The 14,761-nt window shown below is 41.7% G+C and overlaps 1 protein-coding gene across 4 annotated transcripts in view; it reads right to left on the reverse strand.

Moving 5' to 3' along the window:
• PHKA2 (phosphorylase kinase regulatory subunit alpha 2) overlaps window positions 1–14,761 on the reverse strand; it is an 840,998-nt gene that overhangs the window by 434,271 nt on the left and 391,966 nt on the right. For all 4 annotated transcript variants that reach the window (XM_069636956.1, XM_069636954.1, XM_069636955.1 and 1 more), the window contains exon 13: window positions 11,598–11,705. In XM_069636956.1, coding sequence (XP_069493057.1) covers window positions 11,598–11,705 — 108 coding nt within the window. The remainder of the gene's footprint in view (window positions 1–11,597; window positions 11,706–14,761) is intronic.

Here is a 14,761-nt window from a genome sequence, read left to right on the forward strand (position 1 = left end):
ATATTGTTTTTGTTTTATGGCACCATTCCTCCTGTTGCGGAGAATGCACTTGTCTAAATGCGCACAACCGTTGACATACTCCTAACCTTGCACACCGGGTCCATGATGGAAGACACATCAAAATTCATGCATCACACCTTCTTCACACTTGTCCAAAACCTATTGTCATAAGATCAAGATACATGGGACATACTTACAAACTACAAACAACAGCTTTTTCGTTCTGGTAACAATGAATGCAGACTCACATTACACTTTAATCGAACATGACTTATCACGACTTTGGCGGTAACCCTTAAATCCGGCGGTCGCGTTATTACCGCCGGATTTAAGAGTCCGCCAAATCAGGACTTCGGCGGATTTCGCCCCAGCTGTTGGCTTAGGGGAAATCCGCCGAAAATTTGCGCTAAATCCGCCGGCGGTAAGAGCGCAAATTTTCCCCATTGAGCCCAATGGGGAATGGGGCCTTCCCGAATGGGCTCAATGGGGAATGGGGAATTAAATTACCGCCGGACTCGTGATCAGGCCCTTAGTCTTGACATCAGAAACCAATATCTTGAAAAGATAACGTCAAAATGACATTTGAAAAACCCATTTAAAAAAAACACCAACCAAATTTGCCCATTAAAAAAAATATTGGGCTGTGGGAAAGGGTTTTGAGGTAAGGGAGGGTAGGATAGGGAGGGTTGAGAGGAATGCTCCTCCATCAAGAGAATGGGCCTGATCACGACTTAGCCATTACCGCTGGCGGTAATAGCCCTACCGCCGATCTCCCCGGCGCTAATAGCGCCGGATCACGAGTTCGGCGGTAAAGTAATTCCCCATTGAGCCCATTGGGGAATTTTCGCGCTCTTACTCAGAGATGGGACGAAATCCGCCGAAGCCCTGATTCGGCGGACCCTTAAATCTGGCGGTATTAGCGCTACCGCCGGATTTAAGGGTTACCGCCGAAGTCGTGATCAGGCCCAATGTCTTTACAAGAAAATTGCATCACCAATAATGGCTACATTTGGGCATACAAAATGCCATTATCACACAGGACCCTTGAAAATTAAAATATCAATCTTATGTCAAGATCACAATACAATTACTCTGGAAATAATCAAATTCACATTGGAAAATAATATCTTCACCTTTAATGAAAAGATCTACAGTTGATCTTAAGGGCCAGCTGTAGGTGCAAAATGTGGTCCTATGTTTTTTTTTTCTCCAAAATTAATCAATTTTGCAACTCACACTGCGCTGGGTCTCTTGCACAACGTGAATTTCAAAATGGATTAATTCCTGTGCTATGTCCCCCAACCCAAATCACACCTCTTTGGGACAACCCCTGCACATTACTTACCACCCTCTCCCTGTCGGCGTAATCAGGGGAAACCCCTGGCCCTCCCCTGGCCCACCCCTAGTTTCCCTGGACCCATCACTCTGCTTGTCCTCCTGCCTCTGCCATGTTCCCACACTCACCTGACCTTCCCCCATACCAGCCCGGCAGCTCCTGTCCCCTTTCACAGGCCATGCATTCTGAAAAGGAAATTGCACACTGCATTGTGTGCCAACTCCTATTTTTAGAATATACATACAACACAAATAAACCTGATAGTTATGAACTATAGAACTATATCTGTTATGTACATTACATTTGTATCTGTTCAAAAATATACATTGGCAGCACTACAAGAGCCCTCATAGAGAGCATCTTAGAACATAATGAAGAACTACGGAAATTGATGTGAAAAGACTACTAGCATAAAAGTGAAACAATAATCCTAGCATCATCTACCTGGAAATTACTTGATTTGCTGTAAACAACATATTGCTGCACATAAAAGAGCTCCACATTCCCTCAGTAAGGTGTCCAAGGCTATTGTTGCCCGTGGCCAGGGATGACAAAAGGGCTCCCACTTCAGGATGTTGTCCCTTATAACAGACATAGATGGTTCTGTTAAATTTCAGTTGAGGCCTCGAACCGGTCTGTCGTGCTGCCCAAGAACTAAAGACCAAGAGCCACAAAGCAGCCACTAGAGCGACCTAATTTGTAAACAAGCCTCTGGCATGAGAACAATACATAACGTCATGAGACCTAGGTGATCCAGGAAGGCTGAGGCCAGACCAAGAAACTGGTTCTAGAAGATTTTGACTATTTGTTGGATGTTCAGCACCCTACCCTCTGGTGGGAAAGCACTGCGGAGTGGGTGTTGACGACCGCACCAATGAATTGGCAATGTTGCGTGGTTTGTGTGCAGGACTTCTTTAAGTTGAAGGAAAAGTCGAGGCTGTCCAATAGGTGGCAGATGAGGCTTAGATGTTCTGACGTGAACTCTGGAGAACAGGCTCTAATGAACTAGTCTTTCAGGTAGGGAAATACGTGGATCCTCACCCTCCAGGGATGAGCAGCCACCACTGCCAACAGCTTGGTGAAGACTCTCTGTGCCACAGTATAGGCCATAAGCGAGGACTCTGAACTAATGGTGGATGTTCCACAACATGAACCTCAGGTTCTTCTTGTGTCATGGAGAAATAGGCACAGAATAATAAGGGTGCTATATGTCAGTTGACACCAGCCTGTCCTGGAGGGCCTGGAGGATGTGGGCTAGGGTGACCATCCGGTACTTGTCCTTGAGAAAGATTTTGTTCAGTAGCCTCAGATCTAAGATAGGGCACAGGCCCCCATATTTCTTCAGCACTAGATAATGATGACCGAACCACCCTTTGCCCTGAGGTGTCCAAACCATTAACATTCCGGAAATCTGTAGCTACCTTATCCAGTGCAGTGTCTTTCTAGCCTAAACGCTCCAGTAAAGCGCTCTGAAGATGATTCCAAACCACATGGTAGCGGGATCCCCGCCTTTCAAAAATCTTATCAGTTTGTGAAATTAACTGATGTCTGGAGCCTAGAATTAGCTCTTTAACCAGGCCAGTGATAGACAGTGCCAAAGAAGATAGCAACGTGGAAACAGTCAGTGCCATGATGTGGGCGCCAGTGGACCAAGCCGACTGCTCTGTTTCATCGTCAAAGCTGACCGGGGCCTATAACTGCTATCTTTTTCTTGGGCATGAGTGTGTGTAGGCATATCTTAACTGCTTATTTGTTGTGTGTGGCACACAATTCCTGCTTTTGTACTTCTTGGGGACACTGTCTCCCTGAGAAGGCAGACTGGGCCCTACGTCTGATGACGGCTCTGACGTCTGAGATATTTGCACCAAAGCCTTTTCAAACATCATAAGCATTTTTTCTATTCCTTCCAGTGCCTCAAGGAAAATGAGCTAGTGGTAAATGTTACCTGTTTATGTGAAGAATCATCTGAAGTTCTTCCTCTTTATGTTTCTGGAATGACGCTAGTGTGACCCAGTAGTTTGGGCTGGACTGCCCCTATTGGGGTGGGATTAAGCCTGATTTGCATATGGTATCTCCCATTCTGAAATGGCTTGGTAGGTGACGAATGATGGTCTGGAGGGTTGCCCAGAGCAGTGCCAGAGATTAAGATTAATTCTAAACCTTCCAGCCATCCCCCCCATCTGAGCTTGGCATCAAACGGGTGGATTCTGCTCAATGATTTGGAAGGGGGATGAGAGCATCCCAAATAGAGGGTAGTGAGAGCTTTGGTGCCAGCCCATGGGAGGGTCTTAGAGTGTATGGCTTGAAAGGAGCCACAGTCCTCAGATGCACACCTTGTGGGAGTTCAACACAAACAGCATGACTCAGCAAACCTTGCATGGCTTGAAGCTTGTGGCTGTCACGGACCCAGAAATTAATCAACTAAAATTCTCTCAGGAGATATGTTCTCAAATAACAGCCTAATAAGCGCACAGAAAAAAAGACCTGAGGTCAGGGAGTGCAGTGGGATCTACATCTAGCAGCATATCCCCCTTGAGTGCCCCCTGGAGGCTGAAAGCTGAACACATTTCAGAAAAGCATCTGGAGCTATAAGAATATCTATGATGAGAAATCTGTTGCAGTAAGCAATCCTTCAGAAATGTCATTTTGGATCTGGATAACATTGTTCCTTCCCCGCCAGTGACAATCTTTCTGTAGGCACATTATTTTCTTTCATTTCTTTCAATTATTTCACTAATTGGTAATAATAATAATAATTTGCATTTATATTGCGCATCTGGGCACTGCTTATTATTACCCATGGTGTGTGGTGCTCAATTATCTACCTCAAAATGAAAGGCAGAGTTTGACCCTGCCGGGATTTTAACCAGTGTGAGCAGGCTCTGCAGGATGTCAAAGCAAGCGCTCTACTTGCTGTGCTATCGGACAGGCTAATGCCTGTGTAGACACTCTTGCTGACTAATTTCCATTTCCAAAACAGCAAGTTTCTCATTGTATTCTTTGATTTTTCTTATACCAATTCCAATTATGGTACTCCTCAATGTGGGTTTAAAAGCGTCCCATTGGGCGATCGGATCAGTGACTGAGTTTGTATTTGCTATGAAGAAGTGCTGAATAGAATAAAGATTTTCCATAATGGCTTACTAGAAAGTCTTAATTCTATTAAAGACATGGAGGCCAGCATTATGCTTCTCTTTCTTTTATTTAATTATTTAAAGAAAGCTCAGCAACAAAAATATTTTCTTTAGTGCATAGAAAATATGTAACCGTAAACACAAACAGGAAACATTATCAAATGTCCTTAAAAGTCCTGAAAACACATAAAACTTTGTTTCCCAGGAGGCCTGTGGAAAAGTTCAACATGATGTCACCAACATGTGACTTGAATCCTCCAATGAGTGAGTATATCCCTCCATAAACAGTCCAGAATATGATGACACTTCCTCTTTCGAAGCTGCGAACTTGTCCAGTAGAAAATATGGAACTGAAGCCATCTCATAGGAGTGAAAATGTGCCGTGTATTAGGTGGACTTGTCTGTTGACGTTGTCGGAAATCGCAGTTAGCTCATGTATATTACAACCCTAATTCCCTTAGAGGGGTGGGCGAGAAATACATTGTTATTTTAAGGAACAATACTGCATTCAGAATCATGTAACCATTTTGCAATGTATGTATAACCATCAAAGTGATATACTTACATTTCTCGCCGGGTGGGATAATGCTCGCCTCCGTGTCTTTAATAGAATTAAGACTTTCTAGTAAGCCATTATGGAAAATCCTTATTCTATGTCAAGACCGGAGGCTCCCATTATGCTCGTTTAAAGCTTACTTACCACAATGGATGCCGGCTGTTCTACGGGTTTCAGGTAGAATTGCTTAAACACGGATTCACTTGCCCAGTCTGCCATTTTCATGATGTCATCCAGTCGGATCCCGACTTGGAAAGCCTTGGAAGCCATAGCTCCTCTCACGGAGTGGGCTCCGAAGTGCAAGGTATCTATTCCTGCTTGGTTTAAGGTCCACCGCACCCAGCAAGCTAGTGTTGGAGCGGAAACTGCTTTATGGGGCTTGCGTAAGGCTATCAAAAGTTGTCCATCAGGCGAGTTTCTGAGCGGTGCCGTAACCTCTTCGTAAGCCTTCAAGCATCTGACTAAGTAGAGGTTGGGCTGGTCCCTGAAAGCAGGATAAGAAATCACTCTTGAGTTGCACTTTGTTCTCCTATGTATGTGGAATACTATGCCATCGGGGAAGAAGGTTCTGCCTGCAAGGTCTAGGGCTCTGACATCAGAAACTCTCCTGCAGGAGACGAGGCAGAGCAGGTTAGTGAGTTTGCCGGATAAGGCAGTGCGGGATAGTTCCTCGTTATCTGGCCGGGATAGAAAAAGGTTCAGTACTTTGTTAACGTCCCATAGCTTATTGTAACGGGACGGAGGCAGGACTGTAAGTCTGATGCCCTTGAGGAGTCTGCAAACTAGATGGTGTTCTCCTGCGGGGCTCCCTTCTATAGGGTCATGGCCTTCTGAAATAGCAGTCCTCATACAAAAAAATGGAATCGGGGTAGTCCCTTAAAGCATAAAGTGGATTGGGACTTAGTAGGATATATTTATTGTTAAACCAAAAGTATCCACTATGCTAAAGTACAAAAGGTTTTTAGATAAATTCAATTAGCTTAGTTTGTTGTGTATCCTATACAGCGGATATCACAGTTATTCTTTGCCACTATATTTTTTCCAAAAACATTCCTTTTTTTCCGTCAAGACAGTTTATTGTGTATTTAACATAGTTACATTTTCAAGAAAAACATATTAAAATTTAAATACACAATCTAAAGTGATGAAAGATTGTAAAACGAAAATAAATTAGGAAAAAACATTTAACTCAGTTTTTGCAAGTGGATAGATGCAGACAATGGGTAAGCAAATAAATATGAATAATACATAAACACATATTAACTGAAAAAGCCGAATTCCAAAAGAACAGAAGGAAACTATAACGGCCCAAAATGTAGTATTGCAGGTGCCGCTATTTAATGAATGCAGGTCTGCCGACGTGTTGGTGTTTTGAAAGAGGAAGACAACTAACATATGCACAAATGTGTTCGTGCCTAAACAGTTACATTTTCAACATTAAGTTGGAGTTAACTTCAAAATTGAGTTAAAAAAAGATTGAAATCTAGATCCATCTGCAATTCGATTTTATGTACACATTGGTGGTTAACAAAGGTTGGGGCCGCTGAGCAGGCTACTCAACCAATTAAGACTCCCTTTTCAAAGGTTTTTGTGAGGATTGGACATACCGTAACAAACAGCAAATTGTATGAACCTGAATAGTGATTCTGTATGAATAGTTGAGTTCTTAGACTTAAACTTGTTTTTTTTTTTTCCAGGAGAGAGGTATACAAGTTGCTTGTAGACAACCTGAAGACTATCTGTAATGACACTGCAATCAAGTCTCACTTTCGTTTTCCATGTGTTGAAGGTCTAAGATTTGCAAGTATGCAGCCAGACTATGAGCGGATTGATAGGTAGAGGTCATACCAACATTTGTATTTTTCTTTTATCATTGCCTGGTCGAGAAAGATGTATTATAAATTACATTTTTCAGGTCAGGGCAGAATTCAAGGAAGTCTTTCCTTTTCTGCATTGTGTCTTTTGAGCAGTATTTGGATAAACAGATGTTGTTTCCTTTACAGTTTATCAGCGGTAGATGTTATGCTTTTCTTAATATCTCAACTACTGTGTGAATTTGAGTAGGAATGAAATGATAGGTCTTGGCCTCGATGAAGAGGAAGGCCATCTTGCTGGGCCAGTAGAAAATGTGTGTGTGCGCTGGATTTCGAGAGCTTATTGGATCCTAAGGAGGTTCATTTTAAGAAATCCCTCACAGGATTCAGATTATTTCTGCTTAGCAATACTGTAAATGATTATGTTATATCAGCAGTTCCGGCCTTTGAGAGCAGCCAGTTTATACTCCATTGTCAAGATCCGTTTCTGAGTGAGGGTACTGGGCACTGGAAAATGCATAATATGCAGAATGTGGCATGGTAAAACTAAATGTGCACAGGAAAGTGATCAACCAGAAACCCAGAAGGATTCAGAACAGTACCCACACTGAAACATTAATAAAATTGACATTAGGCATCCAGTGCAATTCAGCCCTGACATGTTGCACGGTGTAGCTCTGATGTAACTCTGAACTATAGTATTAACATTTTATGCAATATCCCTGGACACTCTCAAACTCCCCCCATCTGCCAAACCTGAGATTCCTGTTTCACATAAATGTGTGGGTAAAGTGGTGAAAATCTTTCCACCAGTTTAGCACACAAGTTCCCTTTTGGGAAAACACTTATTTGATGTTATGTGGTTTAGGGTATTGTGACAAATCCTATGATGCCAGCCCTTCATCTCGAGAAGGCCAGTGAGGTGAGGCCGCTACCCGATAGACCCCCTGGGGTGGTACTCAGTGGGTGGATCTCATGGGGAGGGACTCCCACTCTGGGATATAGGCAGGACATCATGGATTAACGCAATATAGACCACCATCATCCCCTTATCATTTAAGATTGCCCATGTATTTATCTACCACTCGTAGTGGGACGAGTAGGATTAGAACTGACTCCACTGAGTTGTCTCTTCAATATAGTGAGATGAGGAAGATTGGTGGTGACTCCACTGAACTATCCCCTCAAGATACTGAGACGAGGAAGAGGTTCAGAACTAACCTACAAGACCATCTCGTCGAGCAGACTAGCGTTTGTGTCCCGTGGAACTTAAAAAGAGAAGTAGGACTAACAACATTGTCAGTCCCTCTCTGGAGGCACCGCGAGCAAAGATAAAGTACCGCAGTCGGAAGAGCTGAGCCTGCAGTGGCTGACCGGGATGTGGCAGGAGTGAAGACTGCATCCCTACCTGCTGTGAAGAGGACTGGAGACCAGAAGTTGGGAGAAGCAGGGGCTCCCAACATAGAAGGGCACAGCCGAAGACAGGTACATGCATCCAGGCTCTCAGGAAGTGCTGGGGAGCCACATACTGCAGCGCGCCAACAGGAGAGAAGCCAGAATCAACGTCGGAACATGCAAAGAGGCCGAGGAGCGAGATGAGAGACCGGAAGTCAACACTGAATGTATGGGGCGGTCCAGGGACTTTGAGAGGGTAAAGGAAACCAATGTGAAGGGGTCTAGGACCCAAAAGATAAAAAACAGCATAACGGAGTTAGGGAAACTAGAGAACGAAAACAATGAGTCGGGGACCCAAGAGAAAGAAACCAAGTGGTCTGGGAACCGAGAGAAAGAAACCAAGGGGTTTGGGACCAGAGAGAAAGAAACCGAGGGGTCTGAGACCTGACAGAAAGAAACCAAGAGGTCTGGGACCCAAGCAAAACAAACAAAGGGGTCTGGGATCCGAGAAAACAAAAGTAAAATAAAGGGGTCTGGGACCCGGATATAAAACATTGGGACAACAGGGTCAGGGACCCTCTGGAGAAAGGACAGGATACCTGGAAGGAGAGTGAACCAGGGATACTGCAAAGAATATATTTGAACATACACATGGTCGAGGACCCTATCATATACGAGGACAAGGTGCTCCAACAGCCCTCTTCTGCATCGCAGTACCTGGTACATCCAAATACCAGGTCTGCCCCGGTGAGTTACCACAGAAGCTCAGTGGGGGTGTAAGAAAGGCTAGGGGATGAAGACATTCCCCATGTAATGTGGAACTGTAAAATCCTAAGAAAAGCCAGGGGATGGAAGAGCCCCCCCACCCCCACGTACACTGTGGAACTGTAAATAGAAGCCTAATAAAGGCATGGGGAAGGGAGACTTTTCCCCTACTTGTGAACTGTGTTCATCCACAAGAAGGGAGTTCATCTTCTGGACTCAGAAGAGACTGTGCAGTTTAGTTTATTAATAAGTGTAATGGATAGAAGCAGGATTTTGACACGGGGCAGTTGCCTTTTTATCTAACACACAGGGAAACGCCAATTAGAGTTAGGGATAGTTAGATTTTTCTTTCTTTCTCTGATAAATCAAAGTAATTGCCCAAAAGCATGCCACCTGTGTGTCAGTCTCCTCCTTACACACCCTTATAGTATTTAGAGCATGGCAGTGAGAGTGACCTTAAGGGAATACACCAATAAAATGCTACAAAAAGTCCAAAACAGTGCAGGCAGACTCATTGTTGGCATAAGAAAAGGCCAACTAATCAACAAAAAAATCATGCACATATTTGCATTCTGATGCAGGGCAGAGTAACCTTCAAGATCCTGTGCATGGCATTCAAAGGTCAAGAAGACACTGGTTCATCTATAAGAAAGGATCTGAGGCAGTGAGCCAAACGTATGCTAATCTCAAAAACATAATGCAACACATAAGGGGGCAGACCATTTCTGAACTCATGCTACGCCTCTGGAATAACCTCCCAGAAGATTTAAGACTCACTTAAGTCTGATATCGTTCTAGTCAAAAATCAACACCCATCTATTCTAATAAGAAACCTGGAAGGAACCACACCTGGAAACTGCCAAACAGGCCAAGAAGCAATCAAGTTATGCAGTAAGCGTTCGACAAGTAAATGAACACAAGTCCTTTTATGCCCCCAACAAGCACAAGAGTGACGTACTAGAAACACTATCCAAAGCATGAATGCTTTAGTATACAATTGAATCAAGATTACAACAAATATATCCCAAGTATTTAAGCACCAATATACCTATTGATTTGGCATTTAGGATCACCCATACACTAACCCTTTCATAGATTAGCATAAAAAATTGCATCTTGGAACAATATAGAAAACAAGCCACTTCATCTGACTTGTTTCCTTGCCTTTACTTTGTGAAGATGATCTCCTCTGCTCGGCTTGCCCTAACCAACATTTCTTTGGTTCTTATCGGATTAAAAACATAATAAATATATCAAATTCGGCATTATTCCTAACTGTTCTTCATAAATCACTTTTTGACACATGTAAACAGATATAATTTCTTTAGGAAAACAATTTCTCCTGTTACTGTTGTTCTGCCTTGTTTTTGTTTTAAAGATGTACAGGATAAAGTAATGAAGAAGCACCAATCAGGAGTAAAACACATGTTGACTATTGATTTTTAAAGTATCTGTTAATCAATAGGTAACAGTTTCCGTAATAGTATGAAAAGAAGTGCAAAAATGCAGAATAATTAAATGAATACAATTTCTGATTATGGGCCACAGCAAAGGGAAGCTCCCCTCTGGGCAGCTCCCATCCCTGTTTTCCCCTGTCCGCCCATGGACACCTGAAAAAGCACCCTACAACAACAACTAAGATAGGTAAAGTAGTACAGGCATACAATCATAACCCAATCGTTAACCTTTTGTCTGTGAAAATTATTGACCTATATAAAGATCACTTGCAATTAGAAAATTTGAAAGCACAAAAGACGTTGTCACATTTTCTAAATACGCTAGCACTTGTCAGAAGACCTGCAAAATCTTTAATGGTTGAATGCAGAAACTTCTCAGGAGAAATTACATACATTTTATTCAGACACTTGCATTTTAAGCCCTATTCCCTATGAATCTTAAACAGAACTCTCTGATAAACAAACCCATGTACTCCATGCTGGGATTTTGATTTTGAAAACTAAATGTATACAAATAGGCAAGAAATACCTTAAAATAAACACGTAACACCCCAAGAATAATGATCCTCTATTCCTGTCGTAGAGTATTGTAAAATATGTTACTGGAGTTTAGGGTTTTGAATCTGAGAAAATGCACTTTAAATCACATTTTTCTATGATATTTTTTTGGGCATAAGCCTGAGCTAGGTAAACATTTTTCGGGTGGTTGCACTCTGGTGAAATTATCAATGTTACGTGCACAACTGAAAAAAGGAAGTCTTATAACATATGATATTTGACATAAATCACAGCCACTTTATACCAAAGACACAGTAAGTAACACAAGAACAGATGGATATTGCTGACACTGTACTCATCTTTTCAAATGTATCTGATTTACTTTTTAGTTCAATAGCGGTAGTTCTGCCAATGACTCGATCAGATCGTCTCTCATTTGTAACTTCATAAATAATCTAGAATAATGACATCTAAAACATGATAATAACCAATTTGTCTTGGACAATTTAAATAAAAAACATAAAACCCACCGACACCGCCTCCATCCCTTCCAAACAGCTGCTAGAGAATTCCAACAATGCTTATTCAACTGTGTTTTTGTATTTGGATCAAAATAATGATGAACTTGCTTGTTGGTCTTACCTCTGCTAGTAATGAACCCAGCACATACAGAGACTGCCCCCACAGATGAGGGGTCTTTCCCAAAGCGACACGATCCACTGAGTGAGGATTATCATACTCCTCGTCCACCTGTTCAGAGTGACCAAAGGCAACGGCAGGCAATCAAAAGGACAAATATGATATGTACACATTAAAATCACAGACATATCTGGCACTGGAATGAAAGAGATGCTTTCTAGCATGCAAAATGGAAATTCAAGAAAAACACTTGTTAAAGAGCAATCATTAGCACCATTTATTGTCCTGGCTTTGTGTTTACATTCTCTGCTTTCCCCATTGAGAATAAATGATAATATTCCCTGCTCAACCCAATATATATATATTTCTGTTAGCATTTATGGTTTATTACAAACCTGACCACGTGACAATATACAAAACATCACAATTCTTCATATCACACAACAGTAAAATGCTACATTAGGAAGTAGAGCTACGAATAATCATATTTGATATTTCCAGGTAAAATACACAGAATTAGAAATAGATAAATAAATATGCACATATCCTGAATAAATTGTAATATCAGAAATATAATACTTTTGTTACATTGGAACCACATTGGATTCAGTATGTTTGCATACCAGATATGTGGCATTTGATAAAATGACAGTTTTCCATGTACACACGCAACCAAAACTGATCCTGGGGGCATTTGCGTATTATAGAATTCTGATAGTGCAGAGCATAGTGTAAACAGATGTTGAGTAGTCTCCAGTTCCAACTTACATGCTCTGCACATGCGTGCTTCTTGAGGTATCATGCTTCGCTGGGCCAGTGATCATCAGAATAGGTAATTGGTTAAATCTAAGTCTCATTATAACACTTTTCAAAGAGGGATCAGGCGCACATGTTAGATAATTAAATGGCAACATATAAGGGAAACGCTGCTTAGTGTATTCCCTGTAGGTTGTTCTAGTCGATAAATACTCAATATTTGATACATATTGGCCCGCTCTCTTAGTTGGTTTTTTAGTATTGTATAGCTTTTCGGTAAGCTCATCTATCAAGCCAATGTCATTATGAAAATCTAAACATGCCCTAATAAACTCCCCAAGGACTTTCGACCTATATGCATCTTAATTTATCATGTTGCCAAATATTTTCAACAGGGAATTTTCACCATCTGTCATAAGCTTTAAATATAACAAACTTCCCCTTGATTTTCATCAGAGTGCAAAATCGAAATCCAACGCAGCTCCTGTATTAATGATTCTACTGGTACCAAATTTGGGAGACCCAGCGCGCCACACTTTATCTTCCACCCTTTTTATCCAGCATAGTTGTTTTCCTGCATAAGTCTCGAGGTCATATGTTAGCCATGGTATAATGCTGCCTTTATATAAAGTGATTAGACCCTCTGTAGAATATCCTGAACAGGTGCTTATACATGTCTTAATAATGCTAAATGTATTTTTCATTCTTGAATTTCTGTAATTCTCCACCTTATAGCCAGTGGTATCTTGACTCAAGATTGAGCCTAGTTGTACATAGCTATCCACTTCTTCAATGTGTTGCCCCTCAATATACCAGATACACTTCTTCTCTTATCGTAAGATTAATTTTTAAGTTTGTTGCTTGTTAATCTTCAGATAATTTTCTTTTGAATATTTAGCCAGTGCATTAAGTGATCATTGTAGGGCTATTGTGGTTCTGTCAAATATGACGGTATCACCTGCATAACTCAGCAATGCAATTTGCTAGCTGGCTGGCTATCTTGGTGGGGAGTTATTACAGGTATAAATTGCCTCCTGTATGTCAGAGATGTAAAATGTAAACAGATGTGGTGCCAACACACATTCATACTCTACTTTTCCCAGTCAGCAAAACTTACAAGACTCCCTGCTGAATATAAACAAAGGAATTACAGCAAATTAGATTGCTTATTTGAATGCCCACTTTTTATACAATGGGCCTCATTACGACCCTGGCAGTAGAGTGATAACGGCGCCGGTAGTGCTGCCAGCGCTGTTATCACTCTACCGCCACATTACGAGTTCTGCTCACGGACCACTCTGTAGGCCTGGTCAGACCAGAAGTGCAGAGCGGCACCCGATAGCAGCACAGGATGGTAGCAACGGTCCCGTTATTAACAGGACCGTTGTTACCTTCCTCCCCATTCTCAAATGGGAATGGGGACGTACCAGGTCTGGGTCCCGCGAATGTGAATTACAGAGCCGCAAAGGTCAGAATGGCCCAGTAATTCCTATTTTTCGGGACCCTGACCCGAGTTTGGGGGTAGCCATGCCGGTAAAAACGGCATGGCTACCTCCGAAATCGTAATGAGGCCCAATGCTTTAAAATGTATGTAGACATGATTCTAGGTTTTCCAGTTTGGACAAATGAGCCTGTTTTTTTTAAAGTGCAAGGGCAAACAAGATGGAAAAGGAGAGGTATAGAACATTAATCCCAGCTTTGTGGGCTTTTGTTTATTAAATACATGTTGTGGATTGTGTTCATTGAATACATTCCTAGAATATTAGAGCTATGCTTCTTTAGGTCAAAATAATACAAACGGAAACTGGACTTGTATTTTGCATTTGTTTATTGTTCATACAAGCATATTTAAGGAGCAAAGGTGCCCTGTACAAGTTTAGGGTATTAGCAACATATAGGTCTTCATGGCAGTGTAGCAATATGTGTTGATAGCTGGGAGGGGATGATTCCAAGGGAGTAATTCCTAATTGCGTACAGCTGTTTCCTCAAGGGTTTGGGGTGAGGTTCCCTTAAACAAAAATAGATATTTAAAATAGTAAACAAATTTAGGACTCCTCCTGCCAATGTTTACCGTACAGTCCCATCTAAAATGTTGTGTAACAGCCCGGCCAAACGTTTTTATTTCTTTCCATTAAAACTTGGCCTCAGAGATAACTCAAGATCATGAACCAATTGACGTGGGAGTAGGGCCTTGTCAAGGATTAAAATGATAGGGTTGGATTACATTTTAATTATAGACAAGGCCCTACTTTTAAACGTTTTATTTCTTCTTCTGCAGATGCATTTCATATAATAGTTGCTATTAGAAAACGCCCAGGCTGTTCAAGAGACACTTGCCCCCAAATATATTTACAAATGTTTTGCAATTACCCGTTCTTGCACCACAATTTTGCTCAGCACCCAACAACTCA

This window comes from Ambystoma mexicanum, chromosome 7p (assembly GCF_040938575.1).
Source record: "Ambystoma mexicanum isolate Mex_15411 chromosome 7p, UKY_AmexF1_1, whole genome shotgun sequence".
Classification (NCBI taxonomy): Eukaryota; Metazoa; Chordata; class Amphibia; order Caudata; family Ambystomatidae; genus Ambystoma; species Ambystoma mexicanum.